Below are 26893 nucleotides of genomic sequence, written 5' to 3'. Positions count from 1 at the left end.
AACCAGTATCCACTGATTAAATGTTTGAATCCCTGGTTTGCCCTGTTCCTGCAGTCCTTCGCATGGTGATAAGTGAGTAGGGTTTTACACCTTTTTTAGCAATATTCCAGCAATACCATAGCGGGGAACACCAAAAATGGGTGTCACACATTGTAGCCATGTGGGGAATTGACACCAGGCCTTCAGTGTAATGAGCGAATGCTTTATTCACTAGGCTTCTCCACAGCCATTCTCACGGTGGTAGGTGGTTGGTTACCTGTACACATGAACCTGGGACAATAATGTTGAGTGAGTGAGTATGGTTTTACGCCGCTTTTAGCAATATTCCAGCAATATCACGGCGGGGGACACCAGAAATGGGCTTCACACATTGTGCCCATGTCGGGAATCGAACCCGGGTCTTCGGCGTGACGAGCGAACGCTTTAACCACTAGGCTACCCGAACGCCCCACAATAATGTTGAAATGAGTCCACATCATAAACACTGAAGATGGATGAAAATCTGATGTGCTGTTCACATGAACAGCCACAATTTGGTATGTTGATTTATATCTATACACCTGGAATAAACTTAGTGCCATTCCTTCTTTGTTTGCATATATCTCAAATTTCCATGTTTCTTTAAGGAATTATTAACATATGACATTGACACTATTTTGATAAATCTCCAAGATGTTTCTCCAGTTGGATGCAAGTATCGATCTGTATATTATGCAAAGAAGCAGAGGCAGCAATCAAAAGGGTAATCATATTACTAGTGTCATGGAACTGTAACCATCCATTCATTAGATAAGCAATTTTGGTTTCTGTATTTCAATTTCAATATGTCACTTTGAGAACACAAGCAAATGTGATAAGACTAAAGAACATGACTGTATTTAATATGGAAACAAATAAAACAATGCTCAACTTTTTTGCCAGGTGTATATTAGTGACGAGTATAAAATCTTGGAAACAACATCTGAATGTCAAATCAAACTTTCGTCAAAATATTATGCATGAAATAGGACAAGATGTATTTACAAATAAAGTGTTTTCTATACACTACAACCATATCAAAAGAGATATATCACAGAGAGTCATATATTCCTTGTAAAACATTGCACATTTACAGCTAAATATTGTAGATGATCTAGCAGCAAAGCACTACAGTAAAATTAAAATAGAGAACATCTTTGTATTAAAACTAAAGATTGTATCATCAGCTTACCCTCCAATATGTTCAATACTGTGGCTTATACACAAGTTCTTTAAAGAACTTGATGACAAATGCTATGTTTTTCTCGTTTTGCTATTCATTCAAACTTCACCAAAGTAATGTGAGAGAGGTAGAACATATTATATTATTATGTTTATCAGCATTTATATATACATGTTATGTTTTGCAATTATTTTTTTTTTATTTTAAGTGTTTAATACAGAGGAAAAACTGTAAGAGATTCTATTTTGACTTGATTAGTTATAGGTACTTTTCTCAGCACATGTACAACTTCTCTCTCAGAACACTAACCTGTTAAAACTGCAAAGGAAGATTGTCTGTTTTGCATATTTAACACCACACTCTGCAATATTACATCTAGAAGATAGTGGCCTTTAAACAATCAAGATGTGACCAGACAATTCAGTGCTTGATATTACAAGTAATGATCCATGCCATCAGTACAATGACATGCAATTAACCAGGTCACCGAGCCTGACCCCCTGATCCACTGTGTCGCCTTGTATGACATGCATCGGAATCTAACCCAGAATTCTGTGGCAAAGCTAAACAAGAGTCATCAGAAAGATGACATATCCCCCCGGCAGCTGTCTGTAAAGTAACCACTAGTAAATGTGCAATTCTGTATGTAATGAGTCAACAGTTGAATGTTCTTTAGGAAGCATACATTGTTTACCCACTGAATGGTTTTCGAATTCTGGCCCTGAAACTAACCCGTTCCCCAATGGAGTCTAGGTCCAACTTGTTTCCATAAAAATTGTAAAAAATAAAAATTCGTAAAATAAAAAATATCAAAAGGCACCACTTCAGTATGTGCCTGATAGCTTTGCCAAGTTTCGATCAAATACACTGAATGGTTTTGGAATTCTGCCCCGGAAAAGGAAATGATTACGGACGGACAGACAGACTGGCTGATCGCTATATCTCCCCGCATTATATGCCGGGGGGATAAAAAGAATATCAGACAACACTGAAATCTGTCAAACAGGGCACCATGCCACCAGGGCTCAGAAGGTACATTGAAATGAAGCTGAATGTAAAAGCATCAAGGCTGTGTAATGTGGTCAGTTTGAAGAACCAGCATTAAACTATAAATAAATAAATATCAAATTATCAAAACAATTCATGTAACATGAGACATATACTGGTACTATAATGTTAGTAACAATGCCATAAATGACTTCTTTGAGAGGCATTCAGAAGTTGGAGTACTAAGTAAGGACCACTTGCTTGATAACGGTGTTAGAATCTACACCGAAACAATGCTCCAAATTGTAATAAAGAAGTTGTTCATCAATAAATCTTATCCTTACTGTCAACAATGGTCATGGTTGAGTGCACAATACATAAAAAAATGAATGAAAAAATGTACATGAGAGTTTCCAGACCTGTCGAAAGTGCCCTGTTTCAGACTGTGGACAGGCTTATTTGCAATACAATCTGTACGATTCCCACGACATTCACTCCAATCCTGATTTGGGGAGTACCGACTCATGGAGAATGAGGTTCATCTCAATACTCTGCATTGAAATTATACAATATCAGCATAATTAGCATGAGGACAATTGACTGATTGTGACAAAATATTCTTACAAAAGGGAGTTTTCAAAATGAAGCAACAAATTCCAAATCCAAAAGAGTTCCTAGATTCAAACTCTAGAGGAAATACCTCAAATACCTCAGTACCCCCAACACTAGAATATGCGTAAGTCCTTACTTTACTATTATTGTACAGGTCTCCATTTTACAAAACATGTTTTGGCCTATTTTCCAGATGTTCTTTATTGATGTAGTCATCTTGTTTACATGACATTTGTTGTTTTCATGAATCATTTCGTGACCTTACTACCCAGATACAGATTGTATTGCAACAGAGTACATATAATTTCAGGCCGATCTTGAGGTGAAGTGCTGACATTAGAATCTTCGGTTGGAGTCTTTAAGCTCACGCAGATCGGATTTACCGTCTTTCAGAATGGGCCTTGTTTTTTTCCGTCCATCTTGATCATACAGCAGCACACGATCCTGTGGCCCAAACAGAACATTTTATCGAGAGTTCCTCCCAACATCTACTCAACTAGAGCATGTTAGCATGGGAAACAATCATGTGCTCAGAAGAAGTAGAACTACTGTAATATCCAAGAACATTTTATCACCACAGTTCCTTCCTCAATCTACCCAACAAGAGCATGTGAGCATGACAAACAATCAAACCCTCAGTGTAAATATCCAACAATTATCTGTCTGCATAACATATACCATTGGTTGCTTGCGTGTGTCACCAAAAAATGTCATACATTTTCACTTACTTAGAGATTAGTTTTTACTTTGATACCATAACAGAGTGGGGAGGAAACTCCTGTACAGAACAAACATAAACAATGATTCTGTCATCCAAAGTGACAGATACCTAGAATCTTACCTTCTTGATTTCTCTGTACATATCATCTACAAATCTTTTCTTGTGCCGGTAATCCTGAAAAAATACCCAAAACAAATGTAATCATTAGATTCAGGCTGTTCACAAGTTCATAAAGTTGGAAGGTCAACTTCAGGAGAGTCTCTGATTTTGTTGTGCCTTGAAGATTAATATTGAATGCCACAGTTGAATTGTCTGTTCTGATCATCAGAAATTTGTTTCTTAACTGTGTGGCTCATGGGATATTGCATGGATTACTGCTTTGTATTCTACATAATTGATGTGGAAGAGCTTTTCTGCCTTTCATAGGCCTGATGTTACTTTTGCATTGAGGTGAGCTCCTGTTATGGATATATTGTCCACGGTGACAATATTTGCTGAGGTTCACTGCACAAATTGTCGGCATTCATCAGAACAAAAGAAAATAATTTTGGAGATGACGACGACGACGATGATGATGGTCATGTGGATCTTGATGATCATCATTACAGTTATAGAAAACATGTTTCTCTTGATTCCGCCCCCGCCCCCCGCCCCCCCTCAGAACGACGGGGGAATATGAGTATATAGTTGTCAGTATGTCGGTCTCAGCTTCACGAAACTCCTTACACTTATTAGCATTTAGTGATTAGAACTAAATGCCTTTATGTTAGGCTTGGCACAGTTGCTAATATTATTACAGCGAAATACCTTCATTCCGTGCGGCTACGTGCCGTTTTGCATGGTGCCATCGTCTCTGGCCTAGATCCGCTCTTGGCACGTCCGGTAAAGGAGCGTTTGTTTATATTTTCTCTGACCTGTTGTAGCGTGGCATCAGCTCACGCAGCACTTGCTCTCCAGCTTTCAGCCGTACAACACATAGTTATATTCACGCATTCATCTATAGTTCGTTGCATAGTTCGTTGCAATTACCATTAAGAATGCCACCAAAAAGACGGGCCGCCTTAAATCACCGCCTCGTAAGGAGCGGGAAAATAGCCAGGAGGGAACCAAGTGTCCGGCAAGCGACATCGGCTACTGGTAAGTCACGGAGATCAGCTAGATCTCCATTGCACGGACCCCCTTGCCAAGTGTACAAATAGCTGCTAACTTGCTAGTTGAAGCAGATGATTCGGACAATCCAAAGGTTCTCCCGCGATTCGATCACGGAGACATCGAAGAGCCCCAACAAGTGGGGTCGCCCGTTCCGTCGATGCTAGCTATATCGAGCCAACTCAACAGCATACTGGATATGCTAGGCAAACGGATGGCCCAAGATACTTCTCGGAGCTTTACTGGCATGCGAGGGGTAAGTACCAATGATCTGGGGGTAACGGGGTCGGTGGTGTCAAGAAATCCCGATGTGTTGTCATTTAGCAGTGCACACTCGGGCGAGCCGGGAGTTTCCCGTGACGTCACACCACGTGCAGAGTCAGGAGCGGGGTCAACCAATCAGGGAACAGGGGATTCCCTGACCTTCCAGGCGGATGCTATCAGCGCTCACGTCCGTCAAGTTGTACGGGAGAGAGTATGTAGAGGGGAGTTTGTGGAGTTGACTACATTGTTGCCAGGCGCACAGTCGCATGACGATGACGATGCATTTAAGATGCAGATGGATTCGTCGGGTAATCTGCGATTCTCGCCGGCCAAGCCGGCTAACGCCAGGGCATTAAGCATAGGCCAATGGACGTCAGCTTTCCACATATATATGAGCATTTACGTGGTGAAACATTTTTGTCAGTCCACCATACAGGGCATGTTGGCATACATGGAAACAATCCGTAATGCCGCAGTCCGCTCCGGGGGTTTTGGCTGGTCAAACTACGACCAGCAATTCCGACACCGTATGGCACGAGACCCAATTCGGGAGTGGGGCAAGATAGACGGTGAATTGTGGTTGAAGCACATGACACCGACTATGTCCCGTGTTCAAGAAAATAAGACTGAACGCTTTACAGTGCCTTTCAGCAGGGGCCGTGACTTTACAGTCAACGCATGCTGGGACTACAACAGGTCAAGGTGCGCCAGGCCAGAATGCAAGTTTATTCATAAATGCTCCAATTGTGGCGAACAACATCCCGCCTATTCTTGCTTTCGCGCAAAGGGGGGTCGTAGACCCTCCAAACAACTTAACTCCACACAGGCAACCCATGCTAAAGGCACTGGCCCCAACTCCACTCATACTCACTAGATTAAAGCGACATTTGCAACTGTACAAGCATTCTAACCATGCCCATGCCATTTATTTATTACAAGGTTTGGAATCAGGTTTTCAACTGGAATATAGTGGGGCACGCCTAAGTCGTTGGTCTGAGAATCTACGCTCAGCCAGGGATCCCATTTTACAAGAGATAGTAGCTGCCAAATTGAAAAAGGAAGTAAAATTAGGTAGGGTGGCAGGTCCTTTTGAAACGCCGCCCCTGCTGAACCTACAAGTTTCACCCATTGGTCTCGTACCCAAAAAGCAAACGGGTAAGAGTCAAACCTTGCTGGGGACAGACGATTTTCGTTTAATACACCACCTTTCTTATCCTCAAGGCAGATCAATCAACGACAACATAGACAGCGAAGCATGCTCCGTGTCATATGCACGGTTCGACGAGGCTGTCAGTATGGTACAGCAACTTGGTCCAAATGCTCTACTTGCAAAATTTGATGTGAAATCGGCTTTCAGGATTATGCCGGTACACCCTCAGGACTTTGAGTTGCTAGGCTTGTGCTTTCAAGGTAAATACTACTTTGATAAATGCTTGCCGTTTGGCTGTTCCATATCATGCTCAGTGTTTGAAAAATTCAGCACCTTTTTGCAATGGTGTGTCCAGCAAAAGTTGCCTAACGGCCAACTCATGCATTACCTTGATGATTTTCTCACAGGCGGAACTGCAGGAACGAAAGACTGTGGTGACAACCTTGATACATGTCTCAGTACTTTCCAGGAGCTGGGCGTACCCGTAGCACATGAGAAGACAGTAGGTCCTGCATCCTGCTTAACATTCCTAGGTCTTGAAATCGACACAGTCAGGATGCAGGTTAGAATACCACAGGAAAAGATTGTAAATATCAACGCAATCATACACGATATGCTGGCCTCAGGTAAGCACAAAGTGACCCGTAAAGCTTTGCAGTCTCTGGTGGGTAAGCTAAATTTCATGTGCCGGGCAATACCCATGGGTAGACCGTTTTGCCGCAGACTGATTGATGCCTATACAAAGGTAAGTCATCAAGCACACCGTGTTCGCATCACGCGGGGAGTTCGGGAGGACCTAGAGGTTTGGCTCGGGTTCTTGGGGGAATTTAACGGTGTGTCGGTTTTTCAGAATCAAAAGTGGGCTGACAATACATGTCTGCAGCTGTTTACTGACGCAGCCAGCACTGTGGGGTTCGGCGCATACTATAACGGGAACTGGGCAAACGGGCTCTGGCCCCGTGAGTGGGTGGAGGACGGCTCGACTCGTGACATGACACTGCTGGAGTTGTTTCCGATTGTGCTGTCAGTTTGTCTGTGGGGGACAGCCTTTGCTAACAGGAAAGTACTTTTCTTTTGTGATAACCAAGCGGTAGTGTCAATAATAAATAAACAGTCTTCAAAGGCACCCAGAATCATGTCACTGATTAGGCAGCTAGTGCTGCAGTGCCTCAAACACAACATTTTGTTCAAGGCCAGATATATAACAACACACGACAATATTATCGCAGATGCACTGTCGAGATTTCAGTGGGAACGATTCCGCAATGCAGCTCCATCAGCCAATCTGCATCCCACACCACTTCCAGACAATCTCTGGCAGGGCTAACAATCGAGGCAGAGAGGCTCCTTCAGCGATCATTGGCGGCAAACACGTGGGCAACTTACCAGGCAGGAACCCAAGCGTTGCAAGTATTCAGGGCATCACAAAACCTGGGAGATGCCTGGCCGGTTCCAATAACTCATCTGGTACATTTCATTGCTCACCTGTCAGTGTCAGGACATGCACCGAGTACGGTAAGAACGTATATGGCCGGTATCTCAACGTACCATAGGCTACACAGCATGGAAGACCGCACCGGCCACTTTGTTATTACTAAAATGATTACGGGGATGCAAAAGTGTCAGGGGAGGCAGGATCACAGAAAACCAATAACAATAGACCTGCTCAAAGTAATTGTAAACAACCTGCAATTTGTCTGCTCTTCTACCTATGAAGTAAGATTGTTCAAAGCAGTATATTGCTTGGCCTTCTTTGGTTTCTTTCGGGTGAGTGAACTCGTGCAAACCAAACTTTCTCAGCCAGGGTGCGCTTTCTTGGACCTAGAAGTCCAAGACACGACTAAGACAGTAACAGTCGCTCTAAGGCATTCAAAAACCGACAGGCACTCACATGGCATAGTTGTTTCCATTTCCGCCATACCTGGCCACAATCTGTGTCCAGTGGCTGCAGTTAAAGCATACCTAACAGTTCGATCACAGGGTCAGACTCAAGCTTTCGTACACTTTGATAAATCTCCCCTGACCAGGTATCAATTTCAGGCCGTGCTAAAAAGAGCACTGGCGCATAGCGGCATCTGCACAGCAGCATACTCTTCTCATTCCTTCAGGATTGGCGCAGCAACGACAGCAGCCGGTAACGGAGTGAGTTCAGATTTGATACAGCACTTTGGTAGGTGGGGGTCAGAATGTTATAAAAGCTATATACGCATACCTGCAAACATTTAAATCGCCAACCATGCGAGAACAGTTTTCTTCCTATTGATTCATGTTTTCAGTATGGTTGATTGGGTCCAGCTTCCTGACCCGGGCGAGAGAGCACCTACAGGACAGTGACTTCGGTATTCCAGGGGGATGTCTCTGGTTGGCAAGGGGCGGCATGAGGTGGGAGGAGCTGACCGAGCTGATAGATGCCCAGGTCAAAGCAATGCAGACACCACCAAAGGCGGTGGTGATTCACCTTGGTTCGAACGACCTGGGTAAGGTAACCACGTGTCAGCTATATCATGAGATCAAGCTTGCACTCCTGAGGATACACCTCCTCCTACCCGGTGCTGTCATTCTGTGGTCAGACATGCTGCCACGGAGGTACTGGCATGTAGCCAGCCGTGCCCGGGACCTGGACGGGGCCAGGCAGAAGCTGAACAGACGAGTGGGGAACAGGGCCCGTGAGCTTGGGGGGATACGGGTTCCTCACACAGTGTTCAACCGGCAGGAGCAGCAACTGTACCTGCGTGACGGGGTTCATTTGTCACCGGCCGGACTTGATCTTTTCACACAAAACATTGGCAGCTCCCTTTCCGCAGTATGTTTGTAGGAAACATTTTCAGTATAGGATAACACGGTGGGTGTACATGAGCGCGAATGGTCGTGGTTGTGGGGAAGCACCTTGGTGCTTGTGGCGGGGTGCTGGTGGACTGCATTACAAGTTACATTTGGCGTCTTGGGATACATCCCAAATTATAAATTATTTAGGATAGGGTTACCCGCTTTACAGCAGGAACCAATTTATCCATTCTGCTTTACAGCAGATGGCTTAGTGTCCGCTTTACAGCGGATGGTCAGCTTGGCAACAATAGTTGCCCTCGCTCATGGTTTGGCAATGGTACTTGCCTGGCAGCGATAGCTGCATAGCAACATGGGTTGCTTGGCAACGGTAGTTGCAGGGCAGCGGGCGCTGCATTGGTAAGCAACATGGGTTGCTTGGCAACGGTAGTTGCAGGGCAGCAGGCGCTGCATTGGTAAGCAACATGGGTTGCTTGGCAACGGTAGTTGCGGGGTAGCAGATGCTGCATCGGTAAGCAACATGGGTTGCTTGGCAGCGGTTGCTGCAGTTGGGGTTGCTTAACAGGGGTTAAGCTCATTGCCGTAGTCCACCAGTACCTCCACATCCGCGACCATTTCATCCAATAATATCTCGTCTTAATTTGAAGCTCCGCTATCATGCATGATGGCGGAGCCTGTCATAATGGAGCCATGTCCTTACATAATAGCATTTAGTGATTAGAACTAAATGCCTTTATGTTAGGCTTGGCACAGTTGCTAATATTATTACAGCGAAATACCTTCATTCCGTGCGGCTACGTGCCGTTTTGCATGGTGCCATCGTCTCTGGCCTAGATCCGCTCTTGGCACGTCCGGTAAAGGAGCGTTTGTTTATATTTTCTATGACCTGTTGTAGCGTGGCATCAGCTCACGCAGCACTTGCTCTCCAGCTTTCAGCCGTACAACACATAGTTATATTCGCGCATTCATCTATAGTTCGTTGCACCCACCCACCCACCCTGTTATCCTTAATTCCAAGTTATTCAAGCTTTGCAGTTGTCAATTGGTGGAATTTTACTGGAGCATAATGTTTGTATATAATGATGTTGTCATGAATAAAATGTTGCGGATGGGCGGGGTGCTGGTGGACTGCATTACAAGTTACATTTGGCGTCTTGGGATACATCCCAAATTATAAATTATTTAGGATAGGGTTACCCGCTTTACAGCAGGAACCAATTTATCCATTCTGCTTTACAGCAGATGGCTTAGTGTCCGCTTTACAGCGGATGGTCAGCTTGGCAACAATAGTTGCCCTCGCTCATGGTTTGGCAATGGTACTTGCCTGGCAGCGATAGCTGCATAGCAACATGGGTTGCTTGGCAACGGTAGTTGCAGGGCAGCGGGCGCTGCATTGGTAAGCAACATGGGTTGCTTGGCAACGGTAGTTGCAGGGCAGCAGGCGCTGCATTGGTAAGCAACATGGGTTGCTTGGCAACGGTAGTTGCGGGGCAGCAGATGCTGCATCGGTAAGCAACATGGGTTGCTTGGCAGCGGTTGCTGCAGTTGGGGTTGCTTAACAGGGGTTAAGCTCATTGCCGTAGTCCACCAGTACCTCCACATCCGCGACCATTTCATCCAATAATATCTCGTCTTAATTTGAAGCTCCGCTATCATGCATGATGGCGGAGCCTGTCATAATGGAGCCATGTCCTTATATAATGATCACTATGCTATTTAGAGATTTTCCAAAGTTGTATGTTGGACAGTTTCCATGGAAACATGATGAACTTTAAAAATTGATAGGTAGTGTCATTTCTGGGGCATGTATATCTAAAACTCTACAACCTAGCATATCTCTTAAATTTACTTTCAGAAAAATTCATGCACTTGTAATACCAGTATTGATGCCTCTTAAATATTTAGAGCTTTTATGGAATTATTATCTAACATTTCTGGGCGTTATCCAAGACTCAAAAAGCGTAGGCCTACATAACAACTTCATAAGCTAATAAGTCAGGTAGTTGGTAGTGTATAGATGCAGGGCATGTTTACGTGCCTTTTGATTCCCATTGCCTGAGAACCAATTATTTTATTTGTTTAAGCCTAAACAATTGATATTGGAATTTACATCTCAGGCATAAAAAAAAATAATAATTGGTTCTCAGGTGATGGTTTTTGAAAATATAGTGCGGGCCATCTTCACGAGGCAAGAGCATTAACTGACTTTAGAAGTCCAGTTTCCACCCTTGCCGAACTAGGTTGGAATTCCTGGGCTCGATCGTAGCGCCACCAGTGGTTATTACAAGTTATGACCATTATAAATCTCTCCTATGGACCAATCAGATTCCACTTCTTGTATCACTTGCATTTGATTCGAACAAAATGGCGGTGAACAGTCAAGACGATCTGATCGATAATCAAGATCTATATTGTGATAAAACGAGTCTACGTCGCGTAGTGCATCAAATCACGTGAGCACCTTGAGTAAAATCATGAAAAGATTTGTAAAATATCTGTTGATAACGAGTTGGAGGGGCACATGCTTTGAAAATCCTCTACCCGACGGAAATCAGGATGACAGTTTATGAACCGGATTTCGATTTCATTGCGCAATTTTGATTGGACTATGCATAGACTCTTTAGCCCAACCAAAATGTAACTCCATAATACCAGCCTAGTTCGGCAAGGGTAGGAACTGGACTTTTATAGTCAGTTAACTCACTTGCCTCAGGGATGAGTGCGGGCGGGCAGCGTATTTTAATTATTTTTTTTGGGGGGGGGGGGGGTGTTCAAAACTAGTATGTAACCAAATAAACAATTGTGTACAATCAACCAGGGCAACAGCCTCCCTACAAGCTTGTAATCCTTGATGAGGAAAAACTGGATTACGGTATTTGACTACCGTTGGAGTTTTTAAGGATTTGTTAAGGAAATGGAAATAAAAACGAAACATGTGGCGAACTCTATGATGATGAGGGCGGTGCCTGAGAACCAAGACTATTTTTTTTTTTAGCCTTATATTTGGAAACACTTACAGAAAATATTATAGAGTAGAATGTTGTAGAGGTAATGTATTTGTATTCCGAAATTAAACAGTATATATTTCTACGATCATATGTATAGTGCATGGGGATTTATAAACAAGGTTGCCCCTATATAAATATATACATTATTTTGGCCTTGTTCTAAGTTGTAATCTTCAGTAGTTTCCGGAAGTGGTCGGAAACGGGAATTTTATTGCATAATTCAATACACATTTTTCTAAAATATATACTTTGCGAGTATATTTCTTATCCAAAACAGCAGTTTTTCAATGTAGACGGTTCAGGATTTCTGCTCGTTACTACAACTGATTTTATGTAAGTACTCTCCCCTTGCTTGTAATGCATTGCTGTTATGTTTGCAATTCTGTAGATTGTCAAAAGGGACATGTATTGCAGTATTTCATTCATAAAAGTAAATCTCAAGCGAGACGGTCAGACCTCACATCATCACTATGACGTGCGTAATCCACGTGCTCGTAATACCAATGTATCTGTGTTTCGCTCGTCAATATTTTATCGCGAGTTAATCATACTTATACACCAAGATTATCGTTATTTATAGAAGAATTGTGCAAGACAATTACGGGTTGAAACACGCGAAACTAGCCTTTGGTTGAGACGATAGATGAGAATTACCTCCCCTATCCTTTGTTTCAAAGCATTGTTTACAAATGTTTATCTTTTCATATTCATTTTACCTGACAAAAATTCTTTTAATATGCTAAATTCTTAGAAGTACGTCATATTTTTCTGGATAATACTTCCTGGTTCAGTTTTTGTTTTGATATGGGAGTGCCCTGGGTCATGTGACCACTGTTGTTCTTGCCTCGGGGGGTGAGTTAAAGGGGCAAATCCACAATTAGATTTATATTTTCAAACTTGCCAACTTTAATTATATTTTGTAATTCACAACTGTAAACTTATACATGATAAAAACATTTTATATTATACATGTGTAATCTTAAGGTAACTTTATTCTGTTATAAAGTTCATTTGTGAATAAGGGTTTGAATGATGTTTTCTGCCATGGTACATTTCATTTATTGTTCAAAGGGACAGAGCAATGTTACATTATTGATCGATTGTATGTAATACTTTTGCTGGTCGGTATTGATAAGTAGGAATTATTACATCTATTGTGTTTGAACAATATAAATTGTTGACTGTTATTATGTACCTTGGCACATCTTCCTGAGGCAAGAGAGTTAACTGACTAAAAGTCCAGTTTCCACCCTTGCCGAACTTGACTGGTATTATGGAGTTACATTTTGGCTGGACTAACGAGTCTATGCACAGTCCAATCAAAATCTTCATTCTTGCAACGAAATCTAAATCGAAATTGAAATTCGTAAACTGTCGTGCAGATTTCGGTTGATTGCAGGATTTGCAAAGCATGTGCACCACCAACTCGTTGTCAACAGATATTTTCCAAACCTTTTCATGTTTTTAATCAATGTGCTCGCGTGATTTGATGCACTTCACGATGCAAGACCCATTTTATCACAATGTAGATCTTGATCATCGATCAGATCGTCTTGACTGGGCCCCACCATTTTGTTTTTAAACAAATGCAAGTGATGGAAGCAAATTGGTCCATAGGAGAGGTTCAGAAGGGACATAACTCATAATAACCACTGGTGGCGCTACGATCGAGCCCAGGAATTCCAACCTAGTTCGGCAAGGGTGGAAACTGGACTTTTGAAGTCAGTTAACTCTCTTGCCTTGGGAAGATGATGTTGGCATGTCCTGACAAGCTGCTGTGATATTGTAGGTTGTAGGTTTCTTTTCATGGGTTCACCCCATCCACAATGCGCATTAAAGTACTAAAATAAGAAGAACCAACTCTCTGTATTCCTTTCCCCGCTTACATGTACATAGACATTCCAAACTTTTACAGATAAATAATTATTGTATCCCTTGTATATCACTAGTTTATATAAGGTATATTCCAACACTACCAATTTCATCAGATAAAACATTTCTGGTTTCTTGTCGTAGATTAATATCTTCAGTTAAATTTGTATTTCCATATGAAACAGGTTAAGATCCATTGTTATGGAAGTAAAAATTACATCTAATAATCGTAAACTGAGGGCAAAGGAACAATGTTCTACACTGTTATATCATCGAATATTGCTTACTGTTATGGAGGGAAAATGAAAAAATATGACATTAACGTAAACACGAGACACATGAAAAAGCAAGATGGCAACCAAGGCACGAAACGTTTTAAGTTATGTGGCAGTGAAAAAGGTATAAGTGTACAAGTATATACAGCAAATAAGTGGATATATAAAGCAGGAAAAGAATATAAGGAGGTAACATCATCTGATGTAAAAGACTGCTGACAACGTAAGGTGAGTAATAATGTTTCAAATAACACGTCTCTCATAAGGCAGACAGAGAATATGAGGGAGTACGGGCTAAGGACAATAACTCGTGGGGATCGGGGCACTGGCTATAGTCTGTTTCAACTGTCTCTCTGTTCCAGTAATGTCTGTTTGTGAAAGGTAGGGAAGCTAATGCACCATGTAGTGTCAGGTAAGGTAAAACATATAAGTCAGCTTGAGCTGTAACAACTGATTGAACAAGTAAAATATCATCATCAACATGATCAAGACATCCTAATATCTAAAGCAATTTCTCAGGAACATGTTACCAAATAAGGCTAATGGACAGAGCCTTATTACAACATGTGCCAATGTATTTTCTGTCACTTCCTTCCACAATACATCAGTCACTGATATGTGTCCAAGTGGATATCAGTGAAGTTCGTGTGAAACTGCTGGGTACCCATGCAACTACTTACCCTGATACGGATGCCAATACAGACGGGAACCCATACCAGAAGACTGGAGATCAACACTGCACCAATCAAGTTGTCCCGAAAAAATATTACTGAAACATGAACGTATCTCTCGTTACTACTTCATCTTGTAGGCGAAACCACAAGGATTATTCTGATCAATTATGAATCATTCCAATAAAACATGTACAGCAAGACTCTCATTATGTTCAGGAAAATAGGAAGTTTTCAAGTTCCTGATCTGACACCTTGAGAAGGGAACCCATTATCTTCCCCAGACAAGCATGTCAACTAGCCTATCAAAGCCTAGTTTCTACCCTTGCCACATCAAGGCCACTTTTCTTGACTCGACCCTGACGCCACCTGCCGTAGATCACGAGTTGTGCCCCTTGTAATGAAAACATGATATCCAATCAGAACTCTGTTCTTATCTCGTATAGCTTCACAAAGATGGCGACTACCACAGGCGATGACCTAGTCGATCAGATAACGAAAACATTCGCGGTTTCATCACTGACACAAAAACATAGGCAATCGTTGGGGGTTTTAAAAGATGAAAAAACAAATTCGTGTCAACAAAGACAGGCAGCGGTAAATCACTTTTATACGAAAGTGTACCAGTTGTGGATGTTGATTTTGTGAAATATTCTCTGATTCTCACACAGGAAGGTGGGCTTGATGTGGCAAGGGTGGAAACAAGACTTTGATTAGAAGGCTAGTGGATGCTCTTGCCTCGGGAAGGGTGGAGGATCCCATAAGCAAGTACATTTGCCACATAATCTCGTTCAATATGTACCAACAGCTAGCATTTCCTTATTTGGCTATTTATAAAAACCTTTTGGAGATAATGATACACATTCATATTACAGCTATGTCTGCAAATAATAAAGTAGTGTAAATCTGGAAAGATTTGCGTCACCCTGTTAGGATTACCAATATCAAAGCTACTTTTGTAAGTGTTGTTGTAGATAAGTAGGAAGCGATGAAATGGTAACTGTAGATGCATGAGTTATTGTAGCTGACAAGGCAGTTGGAGTAGTGTGTATATCTAACAGAATAGACTGGCTGATGTATGTCTGGATTACTCATTGTTATGTCACCAACGTGACCAGATGTGGCAGGTTAGCTAACAATGTGTAGGAAGGGAAATATAAAGATGTGAGGGAATATTTGTTTAATCATGTACTGGCTGGTTTGAAAAAGTGTGGAAGTGAATTCTAGAAATATGCCTCCTTAGGCTGAAAAAAATAAAATAAAACTGGTTCTAAAGCAATAGCTTTTGAAAATATCGAGTGGGCGGCCTATTTTGTTGTTGTTGTGTACAAACTTGTAAGAATCCAAATCCGTATATCACTGTGTATAAGGCAAGTTTTTCATAACTACAATTACGAGGCTTTCAAGGGTGTGTGTGTGGGGGGGAATGTCGTCTTATTGTGCTACGCTTATGGTTATTAATTTCTTTCACATATATATAGTAAAGTTGCAACTAACATGATACTGGAATAAATTTTTCCTGAAAAAATAATAGTTTCAGATGCAATACTTCCGCTCATTGTATCAAAGTTCTTTAAAATTATATCATTGGGTAATTTTTGACCGAATCACCGGTAGATTCCAAGAAACGTGTGTACAGTTGATTGCTACTTCCGGCTTAGTTTACGAGACAAGACACACAGTAATCTTAATTTCTGCATATAAAACAATGCCAATCAGAACAGGAAATACAATTTAATTGGTAAATCATCATGTCTAGTGATGTTTTATCTCAAATTTCAAATTTGTATTGGCCAAGTTTAATTGTTATAATCTGTTCGTTATTTTTTTCTGCGGAAGACAAACATGTTTTTAAGGCAAATAGGGATTGTGTATGCACCGGTGACATGCTTCATTCAGATTCGCTTTATAGACGGGGTATATAAATAAGCATCGTTTTCCTGCTTATTTTACAAGACAAATACACATGTAACTGTAAATCTTAATCTCTGCGTATGAAACATTGTCCCGCATACAGTACACAAATACCATTGAATTTGTATTTGAATACCATCATCATGTCTGGTGATGTCATATCGCAAATTTAAGGTATTCATTGACCAAATTTGCAAACAGCAAAACAAGCACACAAACTCCTATTCACAATAACACACGAGATGCGTTTGGTTGAAAATGGAAATAAAAAAGAAACGTGCGGCGGACATTTTGATGATGCAGCGGTGCCTGAGAACCAAAAATATTTTTCTTTTAAGCCTAATGTCTTTTGTTTGTTGGTCTGCAAACATAACTGTGTCATGAAACTATTGTGGATGTGTGTCGATTGCAGTTTTCGCAGTACTTTCCTGGTTGCAAAACTTTCCAGACTTACATTACTTGTTCCACCTTTCACACACACAAAGTTTGATGAAATTGATAGGAATGGAGGTTTTTCAATAAAGAAGGGTTAACTATACTTGTACTGTCTAAAGTGTAATTTTGGAAACATCAGTTAACATTCCATGTTCTTTTAGTGGCATTTGTTATAAATATGTACATTTATCTTTGAGTATTTCCTTCAGTAGATCATAGTAACTCACTGATTTCATTGATAGACAGGTTTTCAATGATGGAGAACAATCTCTCAATAGTATTCTGCACTGTGCGTTTACATGTCCCCTGTAATGATAAAAAGTATAAGGCTTGTGGCAAAAGCAATAGATGAAGTTCTGCCTGGACCTGCAATAAACATTTTCCCATAACATGGTAGGTGACAGAAGAGTTTCACATTTCCCATAACATGGTAGGTGATAGAAGAGTTTCACATTTCACATAACATGGTAGGTGATAGAAGAGTTTCACATTTCACATAACATGGTAGGTGACAGAAGAGTTTCACATTTCCCATAACATGGTAGGTGACAGAAGAGTTTCACATTTCACATAACATGGTAGGTGATAGAAAAGTTTCACATTTCCCATAACATGGTAGGTGACAGAAGAGTTTCACATTTCCCATAACATGGTAGGTGACAGAAGAGTTTCACATTTCACATAACATGGTAGGTGATAGAAGAGTTTTCACATTTCACATAACATGGTAGGTGACAGAAGAGTTTTCACATTTCCCATAACATGGTAGGTGACAGAAGAGTTTCACATTTCACATAACATGGTAGGTGATAGAAGAGTTTTCACATTTCACATAACATGGTAGGTGATAGAAGAGTTTTCACATTTCACATAACATGGTAGGTGACAGAAGAGTTTTCACATTTCACATAACATGGTAGGTGATAGAAGAGTTTTCACATTTCACATAACATGGTAGGTGACAGAAGAGTTTTCACATTTCACATAACATGGTAGGTGATAGAAGAGTTTTCACATTTCACATAACATGGTAGGTGACAGAAGAGTTTTCACATTTCACATAACATGGTAGGTGATAGAAGAGTTTCACATTTCACATAACATGGTAGGTGACAGAAGAGTTTTCACATTTCACATAACATGGTAGGTGACAGAAGAGTTTTCACATTTCACATAACATGGTAGGTGATAGAAGAGTTTTCACATTTCACATAACATGGTAGGTGACAGAAGAGTTTCACATTTCACATAACATGGTAGGTGATAGAAGAGTTTCACATTTCACATAACATGGTAGGTGACAGAAGAGTTTCACATTTCACATAACATCGTAGGTGATAGAAGAGTTTCACATTTCACATAACATGGTAGGTGATAGAAGAGTTTCACATTTCACATAACATGGTAGGTGATAGAAGAGTTTCACATTTCACATAACATCGTAGGTGATAGAAGAGTTTCACATTTCACATAACATGGTAGGTGATAGAAGAGTTTCACATTTCACATAACATGGTAGGTGATAGAAGAGTTTCACATTTCACATAACATGGTAGGTGATAGAAGAGTTTCACATTTCACATAACATGGTAGGTGATAGAAGAGTTTCACATTTCACATAACATGGTAGGTGACAGAAGAGTTTCACATGTACGTGATAGAAGAGTTTCACATTTTGCATAACATGGTAGGTGATGGAAGAGTTTCACATTTCCCACATACCTGGGTGCAGTAGCCCTGTACACAGGGCCGCCCATCTGGCAGCAGAGAGGCAGGGTCAAAGCGTTCACACAGAGATGAAGCATTCACACGACAACATCTGTAGCAGGATGTATCCACTGAACAGAAAACAATCAAGAAATAAACCAAAAAAGACATTACGCTACAGACAAGAGTAATCAGGAGATGACATATACCCTCGATCTGGTGCAATTCGGAAATGGAATTTGGCTACTTATACCCCACTTTTGGTTCATTGCCATTGGATACCTTCAGTTCAGTGAGGAAAAAAACAATGCTGTACAGTATATTTCAATATCCCAAATCATGAAAAGGCACCAGTTCACCACTAGACTGATCTGTATAGCAAGTTTCATTATAGGGAATCAGAACTTTCCCCTTATTTATATACTTATCCTGACACAACAGTATGTAATATTCCTTCTTGCTTTCGATAATATAACAGTATAGAACATTGTGAAAACAATAATCACTGCAACAAACCCTCTGACCACCTCGCTCCCAGCATGCACCTGAAATATTCATTGATTTTTCCTATGATCGCCTGTAGACAGGTGACAAGTGGATCCAAATGTTGAGAGGATCGACAGGTAGGCAGTCATGACCAGCTGTGTCAGGATAAGTATATACCGTATTCGACGCAATAAGCACCCCACTCTAATAAGCGCCCACGGCGATATTTGCTAATATATTAGTGAATGAACAATCCCAATTAGCCCCCTTTCCTATTGATCAATATACACAAGACTTATTTATTCGCGTATAATACGCACTCATGTGTTATATGCACCCTTAATTATGGGCAATGAAATTCTACAAAAATATATCTGTCGTACATAAACATTTCAGGCTGTCAGCATACCACAAAATTTATCTTTCAAATGTTTTCTTTACTCCAAAATAAGATTCTAATAAGAGCCCCCTATTCCTAATTTTAAGAGCACCGTGGGTGCTTCTTACGTCGAAAACGGTAAAAAGGGGAATACTCTGATTCTATATTTTTTAACTTATCCCCCTACAACAGTATGCAATTACTCAATGTAGGATGGCGGGTTGGAACAACTGCATATCCCTATTTGAGATTTAGTGGTCGGGCCAGTGCACGGACTAGACTACTAGACTAGACTGCCACTTTGTCTTCAACCCCAGGGTTGTTCAATTTCACTAGTCCCATAATACATCATCACCAAGCCTAGTTACAGGAAAGGCTGGGTCTGAAATTACGTCGCATCCTGAGGTACTCGAATATGGGCATCCAATATGGCGCTCTGTTCCAATTTGTCAGTGGTGATGGCGAGGGGCAACGAGTTGCTGTGTGAAGATGCCCTTGACATCCTCAACAGACAGATCTCGGAGGTAGACTTTGGCAAAAGTAGAATCGGTATGCCCAAAACAACCTTGGACGATGTCTGTGATGGTGCTGTTTGTGTGTAGTGCCATCGTTGACACCAACGCCTAAATTTGATGAGGATAGGAAGCTCTAGGCGAATCAAGACGAGCATGGGTGTAAGCCTGAAGAATGGTGGAACATAACCCAAACGGGTATTTTTGGAGATATTCCTGCGCCCCTCCTTGGTGGTCGTGAGGAAAAGGTGTTAACATTGATGCCAAAATCAATGAGTGACATCAATGTAATGACGTAACGCATGAACAGGACAATGGGAGATGTCCTCTGTGTCACTAGATCCAACAATGTTTGTCTGCAGGGTGAAAGTGATCAGGCAATTGATTTTTGGCAAAAACATCCCACATTAAGCCAAGATGTACCTCCATATGTGGACCACGATCAAACTTGTTGAGAGCGTGTAGTTCACTGACATGTGCCTCAGTGGTCAAGGACAGGACAAAGGCAGTTTTCTGCAGAAGAGTCACCAATTCCGCATCGGAGAGAGGTTTGTAGGGAGAAACGAGGAGGTGATCAAGAACCAGTTCTAGGCTGGAGGTCCGAAACTTTAATCATGGATCAACCTTACAGTAACCTGTAGGATAGCAGCGAGTTCAAGAGCAGTGCGGAGACCGGTAGAACAGGATTGGCCAAGACATAACTGGCAATGGTACCACTTGAAAAATGTTTGGTCTCGCGTAAGTAGACTAAGAAATCAGCTATGTAAGAGTAGAAGCCACAGTAGGATCCATATCATGTTGACGACAATAAGTCTTGAAAGATAACCATATCTGGTCATAAAAGGAGGCCATAGAAGGCCGGTGTGTCTGACGAATAGCAAGAGTCGCCACTGTACCTCTGGCCATTAATGCATTCTGCAAATAGGCCACATGCGTAGATCCCACGACTCTGGGCAAGGGTATGGGTGACGAGTGTGTGGATTTCTGAGCAGACAAGGAAATGTGGGGCGTTGTAAGTCTGGCTCTCTGGCCAATAGAATAGAATGAGCCAATAGAATGGTGTGATCAAAAGGCTTGATCCAAAGAATCTGGATCCCAAACCAGAGTGTCCGGTATCTGTGATATGAATGTCTGAAGCCGGTGGTTGTCACATGTGGCGAACAAGTTGGCATTTGGGTGACTGAAGATCTGCCAAATCGTCCAGAAAACATCCAGGTGCAGCTTCCACTCTGTGGGGGCTGACTTGAGAGAAGGCGTCAGCGATGGAAATGTCTGGAATATGACAAGCTCTCACCTCCAACTGGATGTTGTGTTTGAGATGATAGAAAGTGAATGTGAGGTCCAAGAGACTCTGTGAGTGAGTGGATCCAAGCCGGTTGATGTAATGAGTGACCGTGATGTTGTCTGTTGCTATCATGAGGTGAGTTCCCGCAAGATCGTCCACCATCTCTGAATGGCCAATAGGACTGCTTGAAACTCAAGAGAGCTGATGTGCCAATAGAGAAACGGGGTGGCCAAAATCCTGAGGCCCGGGGTACCCGAGATGGGCCCCTCACCCTTGTTTTTTGCATCCATGAACAGGTAATGAGTGGGAACGAGGTCGGTCAAAAAGATCCTGTTGAAGATGTTTGACTCGAGGGTCCTGCGTTGATGTGAGCAGGCCGAGCAAGTGTGGCCAAATGTGAATTGGGAGTCCTGAAGACAGCCCTGCCTGGACCACAGGTTGGAACAAGAAAGGAGCTTTAAAGCCACCTTGTCCAAAAAGATTCGAATGTTGTCCTGAAGCGGCTCCAAGTGCGCATCCCGATATGGTAGTTGGAGTGGCAATACAGTGAGATGTGGCTGTGCAATGTAGGTAATTAAAAGTTGATCCCAATTTTTCCAGATTCGCTGGAGGTGACCGCTGACAGAAGAGTCGTGTGGAGTGACGACTGGTGGTCCCAGTCGCCCACCTGGTAAGGAGCATTACTGAGGGCACGTCGGGAGCACAACAGAGGTATTTATCCTTAGGTTGCTAGAGCGTCCTCCATGTGTACTTGGTACACAGGTGGGCTATACACATCTGCAATGCCTGAACAGTGGCTTCAGCCTCAGCAGTGGAGAGAGATTTTTTGAAAACCTACTGAACCTTGTTGTTGAATAGTTTCTCGGATGACAAGCTTTGGTGTAACAGATCAAACAAGAGAGATGGGCAACATCCAGTCACAGGCTTTTGAGAGGGTTTGAAATCTGGTGCTGTAGTTGTTGGTGAGCCCTTTTTCGGAGTTTAGCTAGGCAAACGTTGAAAAGGTGGGAGGATAAGTGGGCATATTCAGAGCATCACTGGTCCACGGAGCAGGGGACCCTGCAGTCAGGGCATAGACAGTGGGGATCAGGAGTCGATTTCTTCCCATAGCAGTCAATGAACTTTCATCATCATTGTCAACCTCCGACACCTTCTCCGAAATGACCACATCGTCGAAACAGAACTGTTCGTGTTTACACGAGGGCAGTTGAAACATGAGAAACAGAAACCGAGACTGAGCTTTTTAACAATGGCGGTGTGTGAACATCTGTGAGGAAAGTAAGTCGCTGTTATTTCATTTATTCATTGATAAGGAATGGCTAGGTAGATGAAGATATTCAATTCAAACCGAAATGACAAACAAATCTAGTTGTAAATGTGGAGAGGAAGCAAACACATCTGATAACCATGGGTGATGAAGGAAAACATTATTACAGGAGCATGCTGGGAGCTAGGTGGTCGGAGAGTGTGATCCAGGATTATTGTTTTCCCAATGTTCTACATTGGTATACAATAGAAACAAGAAGGAATATTGCATACTGTTGTGGAGGGATAAGATAAACAATATGAAATATTCAACAGTTTTGGAGTTCTGGAAACGAACACTACCCTCATTTCAGAAAAGTCCAACTTGTTGTCATGAAAACATAAACAAATATAACAAATAAAAATCCCAAATCATCAAAATCCACCAATTTACCACGAGACATCTTAGCAAGAAATATCTAACGGTTTAGGAGCTGCTGATTGCAATATCCCCCCGTTTTGGGGGGGATAAAAAACTCTCCACTGTTAACTCAACAGTACTAAAATCTTATAACTGTTCAATACCATTCATTTCATTAATACATCTACCCACTGCAAAACACAGTGACCATAGCCTTTCTGACATGTAATTTACTGCCTCAGTTCCATAAAAACAGCTGTAGTCTTTACATACCTCCATCACAGATGCAGGAGATGAGTCCCCTTCCCTCACAAAATGGCAGGCATTGTCCGTCTCTACACATCCCTCTGAAACACATCATGTGAAAATGTAGAGGAAAACTTGACCAGATCACATTTACCCATTTCTGTATACACTGTATATTCCTGATCTCATATTACGGACAAACTTATAAAAAAACAGACGATGTTCTGAGCACTTTCTTCCTCTTACCATAAACATTTTCACACTGAACATGAGCTTTCTAGTGAGTGAGTATGGTTTTCGCCGCTTTTAGCAATATTCCAGCAATATCACGGCGGGGGACACCAGAAATGGGCTTCACACATTGTACCCATGTCGGGAATCGAACCCGGGTCTTCTGCGTGACGAGCGAACGCTTTAACCACTAGGCTACCTTTGAGCTTTCTAAGGGAGATGTATTCACCTGCGGCAATATGGTAAGCTTAACAACATCTAACGGATTAAATTTAGGGATCTAGATATTCTTTGGTTAAGATCATGATGTCCTGTGACAGCTAATAACTCTTTTTTAACTCTAACCCTTTAATACCCTACAACATGATACAAATTAACTTCATGGGCGGTGGGGTAGCCTGGGGATTAAAGCATTTGCCCGGGGCACAAGTCTACTTGTTCCTTCATCTCCAGTCGGTCATTGTACCAGTTATCTTCCAAGCGATGGTAACGTTTCTTATAACTAAGTATGCTACCAGGGCCGGGCAGCAGTAGTTGCCTTAGGCCAGCAGTGGTAACTGCTAATCACTATTGGTAATGCTAATTGCCATGGCATCAGTAGGTTTTTGTGAAATTAACTAGCAGCTTAGTAGCCCACTACCACCCGCACATCCTCGACCATTTAATTCACTCCCATGTGACATTCACAGTTTGGTAGCCCGTTCCTCACCTTTGGCATATCACGATATTATTGGAGGTAGAGTCAGGTTAACTTTCCAAATTCTTGGTACAAGTTAGCGAAGCACTCAGAGGAGACATATCTGATTGTCTCAAGAGTCCACTCATACTTTGATTGGATGGTCAAAGTTTACCCAGGGTTCAACTGATGCGATGTCCTATCTCATTGATAGGACCTATAGAGGTATCTCATTGGAGTAAAATGTTATTATTTGAACGAGATCGGGTCTATACTCACTCATCAAGACAGGGAGTATCGTCTGGCTTCTTTTCTGCTGCAGGACAGTCAAAGCTATTGCCAGTGATGAAGTTAAGGAGTCAATACCTTCCTCTTAGAAAATGTCAAACGGATATTAACCAAAGATTTATCATAATGATATGAATGGAAGAACGCTGACTGTGGTCTAAAATTCATTCTAACATTCACAAAATGACTTGAAATTCATCTATCACGATAGGGGAAGCTTAGAAGATGCAGTGAATCTCTTAAAACTGCCACCCCTTATTGGTCAGTATTGCCGTATCCAAAACAAGGGGGCTACAACTGCTTGGCCCATATGCACAAACCAATCTTAGCAGTACAACTCTGACACTTTCACACAGGCTTACAATATATGTAGCACTGAAATCACTTTTCCCATTTGGGCCCTGGAGTTCATGTTAAGATTTCTCTTAGCTATGATGATTGTAATTACCATACATTAACACAGACTTTCAGAAACTGTTGCGGTAAATCTCTTTGTGAAACAAGGCCCTGTCTCCTGCCCACAGACTGACCTGTGGCTTCTGGTTTGTACAGTAAGTTACAAAAGGATATGCACAGTAGCTGGCATCCAGACAGGTGACATTGGTGTCGGCCACACAGACGTGGCCTAAGCTAGCCATTTGACAGTTGACACAGCATTCATGGTTCACAGGGCTGGAGTACATCAATAGCATAACATAACATTAATGAACCAAAATGGAAGCTAAAGATCATTTTCAAAACAGAGTTACAGTAAACAATGAAATCAGTGTCAATAGCACAAAAAATATGTGCTAATTCACATACCAAATACACAAGTAACATCAATATATTCAGTTAATATCTGTTGTCAAGTCGTTCATGAAACTATCAAATATCAAACAATCCAGGCATCAGATACTAAAAGAGTTGTGTAAGATGGTCGTACCTGCACACTGCACTTCCCAAAAACTGGCACGTGGAACTGCAGCAGGGGTCAAGGCCAAACCTCCCAAGGTATCCAGCATCACACTGCTCCCCGAGTTCACTCTCGACAAGACCGTTACCACATGACAGTTGGGTTGTCCTCTCTGGGAAACAAGAGCAAAGCACCATAATTCTCATCATCCCATACCATTGGGGTTGCTAGTAACATCAGAAAAACATGCTGAGTTGTCTTTGTCATTTGGGGTCTGAGGTTGGGTGTCCTTGGATACAGTACCCATATTTTAATCTTGGGACCCCCTAAATTTTGATCTCAACATTTAATAGGGCTGAGATGAAGATACATGTCGCGATACACATATTCAAATCTCGTGGAAACTTCTTGATTGTATATATTTCAGAGCAGGTTCAACAAGCGTATAGTCGACGAAGTCATCTATATCCCCTGCCCATTTTAACACGTTATGGTCCCAAACCAGGTAACTGACCCAACATTTCTCCTAGCCCATGTCAAAATAGCTGCATTGGAAATTCTAAAATAAAAATTTCTAAAAGTGCTAAATATCAAAAGGCACCAGATCGTATGTGTTCAGTAAGTTTTGTAAGAAAGTATTCAACGTTTTTGAGTTACGCTCCGGAAACGAACACCACCCTTATAGAACTTAAGTCCAACTTGTTGCCATGGAAACGTAAAAAAATAAAGATTTCTAAAATTCCTAAATAGCAAAAGGCACCAGTTCTGTATGTGTCTGGTAAACATGCAAAGTTTTGTTAGAAAGTATTGAATGGGTTTTGAGTTTTGCTCCAGAAATGAATTCACCCTATAGAACCTAAGTCAAACTTGTTGCCATGGAAACATAAAAAATAAAAAATTATAAAATTCCTAAATAGAAAAAGGCACCAGTTCAGTATGTGCCTGGTAGACATGCAAAGTTTTGTAAAAAAGTATTTAACAGTTTTTGAGTTACACTCCGGAAATGAACACCACCCTTATAGAACCTAAGTCCAACTTGTTGCCCTGGAAACGTAAAAAAAATAAAAATGTCTAAAATTCCTAAATAGCAAATGGTACCAGCTCAGCATGAGTCTGATAGACATGCAAAGCTCGAGAGAGAAATATTTAACGGTTTCTGAGTTATGCTCCAGAAACGATTTCAGGACACACGCACACATGCACACACAGGCGCACAGACGGACGGAACCCATTTCAATATCCCCATCCAATTTCGTTAGGGCGGGGGATAAAAAGAAAGTTAGCTGTGGACATATGTTTGTAGAGGCTATTTTCTGTAGTGAACTTGAAACGCTAATTACAACACATTTTCAGCATTTGACTGACAAAAATGCTGAGGGGTCATTAAACGAGCAGTAGGAAATTACTTTAGCAACTGTATCATCTTGTATCGATACGACAAGAAAATGTGTTGTGTATCCTATTGTGGCATGAAAGCAA

The 26893-nt window shown here is 41.6% G+C and overlaps 2 protein-coding genes across 2 annotated transcripts in view; one reads left to right on the top strand and one right to left on the bottom strand.

Moving 5' to 3' along the window:
* Positions 1-2051: 2051 nt before the first annotated feature.
* The window catches only part of LOC124149260 (ADAM 17-like protease), a 43063-nt gene continuing 18221 nt past the window's right edge, over positions 2052-26893 (bottom strand). The window contains exons 15-23 of the mRNA XM_046520723.2: positions 25445-25586; positions 25090-25191; positions 24511-24573; positions 23352-23425; positions 18766-18881; positions 17271-17349; positions 14704-14792; positions 3642-3695; positions 2052-3244 (exon numbers count right to left, since the gene is read on the bottom strand). Of these exons, the coding sequence (XP_046376679.2) occupies positions 3137-3244; positions 3642-3695; positions 14704-14792; positions 17271-17349; positions 18766-18881; positions 23352-23425; positions 24511-24573; positions 25090-25191; positions 25445-25586 (827 nt within the window). The 3' untranslated portion in view covers positions 2052-3136. The remainder of the gene's footprint in view (positions 3245-3641; positions 3696-14703; positions 14793-17270; positions 17350-18765; positions 18882-23351; positions 23426-24510; positions 24574-25089; positions 25192-25444; positions 25587-26893) is intronic.
* On the top strand, positions 4257-10489 carry LOC124114121. The gene is made up of 2 exons (XM_048381803.1): positions 4257-4658; positions 7334-10489. Exons 1-2 carry the CDS (start codon positions 4559-4561, stop codon positions 8308-8310), a joined length of 1077 nt encoding a protein of 358 aa, XP_048237760.1. The 5' UTR covers positions 4257-4558; the 3' UTR covers positions 8311-10489.

This window comes from Haliotis rufescens, unplaced genomic scaffold (assembly GCF_023055435.1).
Source record: "Haliotis rufescens isolate VD_foot unplaced genomic scaffold, xgHalRufe1.0.p SCAF_4, whole genome shotgun sequence".
NCBI classification, from domain to species: Eukaryota; Metazoa; Mollusca; class Gastropoda; order Lepetellida; family Haliotidae; genus Haliotis; species Haliotis rufescens.
This window is presented reverse-complemented; position numbering and strand designations above follow the sequence as displayed.

What these genes read in the sequence shown, in the direction of transcription:
- LOC124114121 (XM_048381803.1), top strand. Translation starts at nt 4,559, where the DNA reads ATGCCACCAAAAAGACGGGCCGCCTTAAATCACCGCCTCGTAAGGAGC. An exon ending in GCAAGCGACATCGGCTACTG is followed by an intron (nt 4,659 to 7,333) that starts GTAAGTCACGGA and finishes TCGAGATTTCAG; the next exon opens with TGGGAACGATTCCGCAATGC.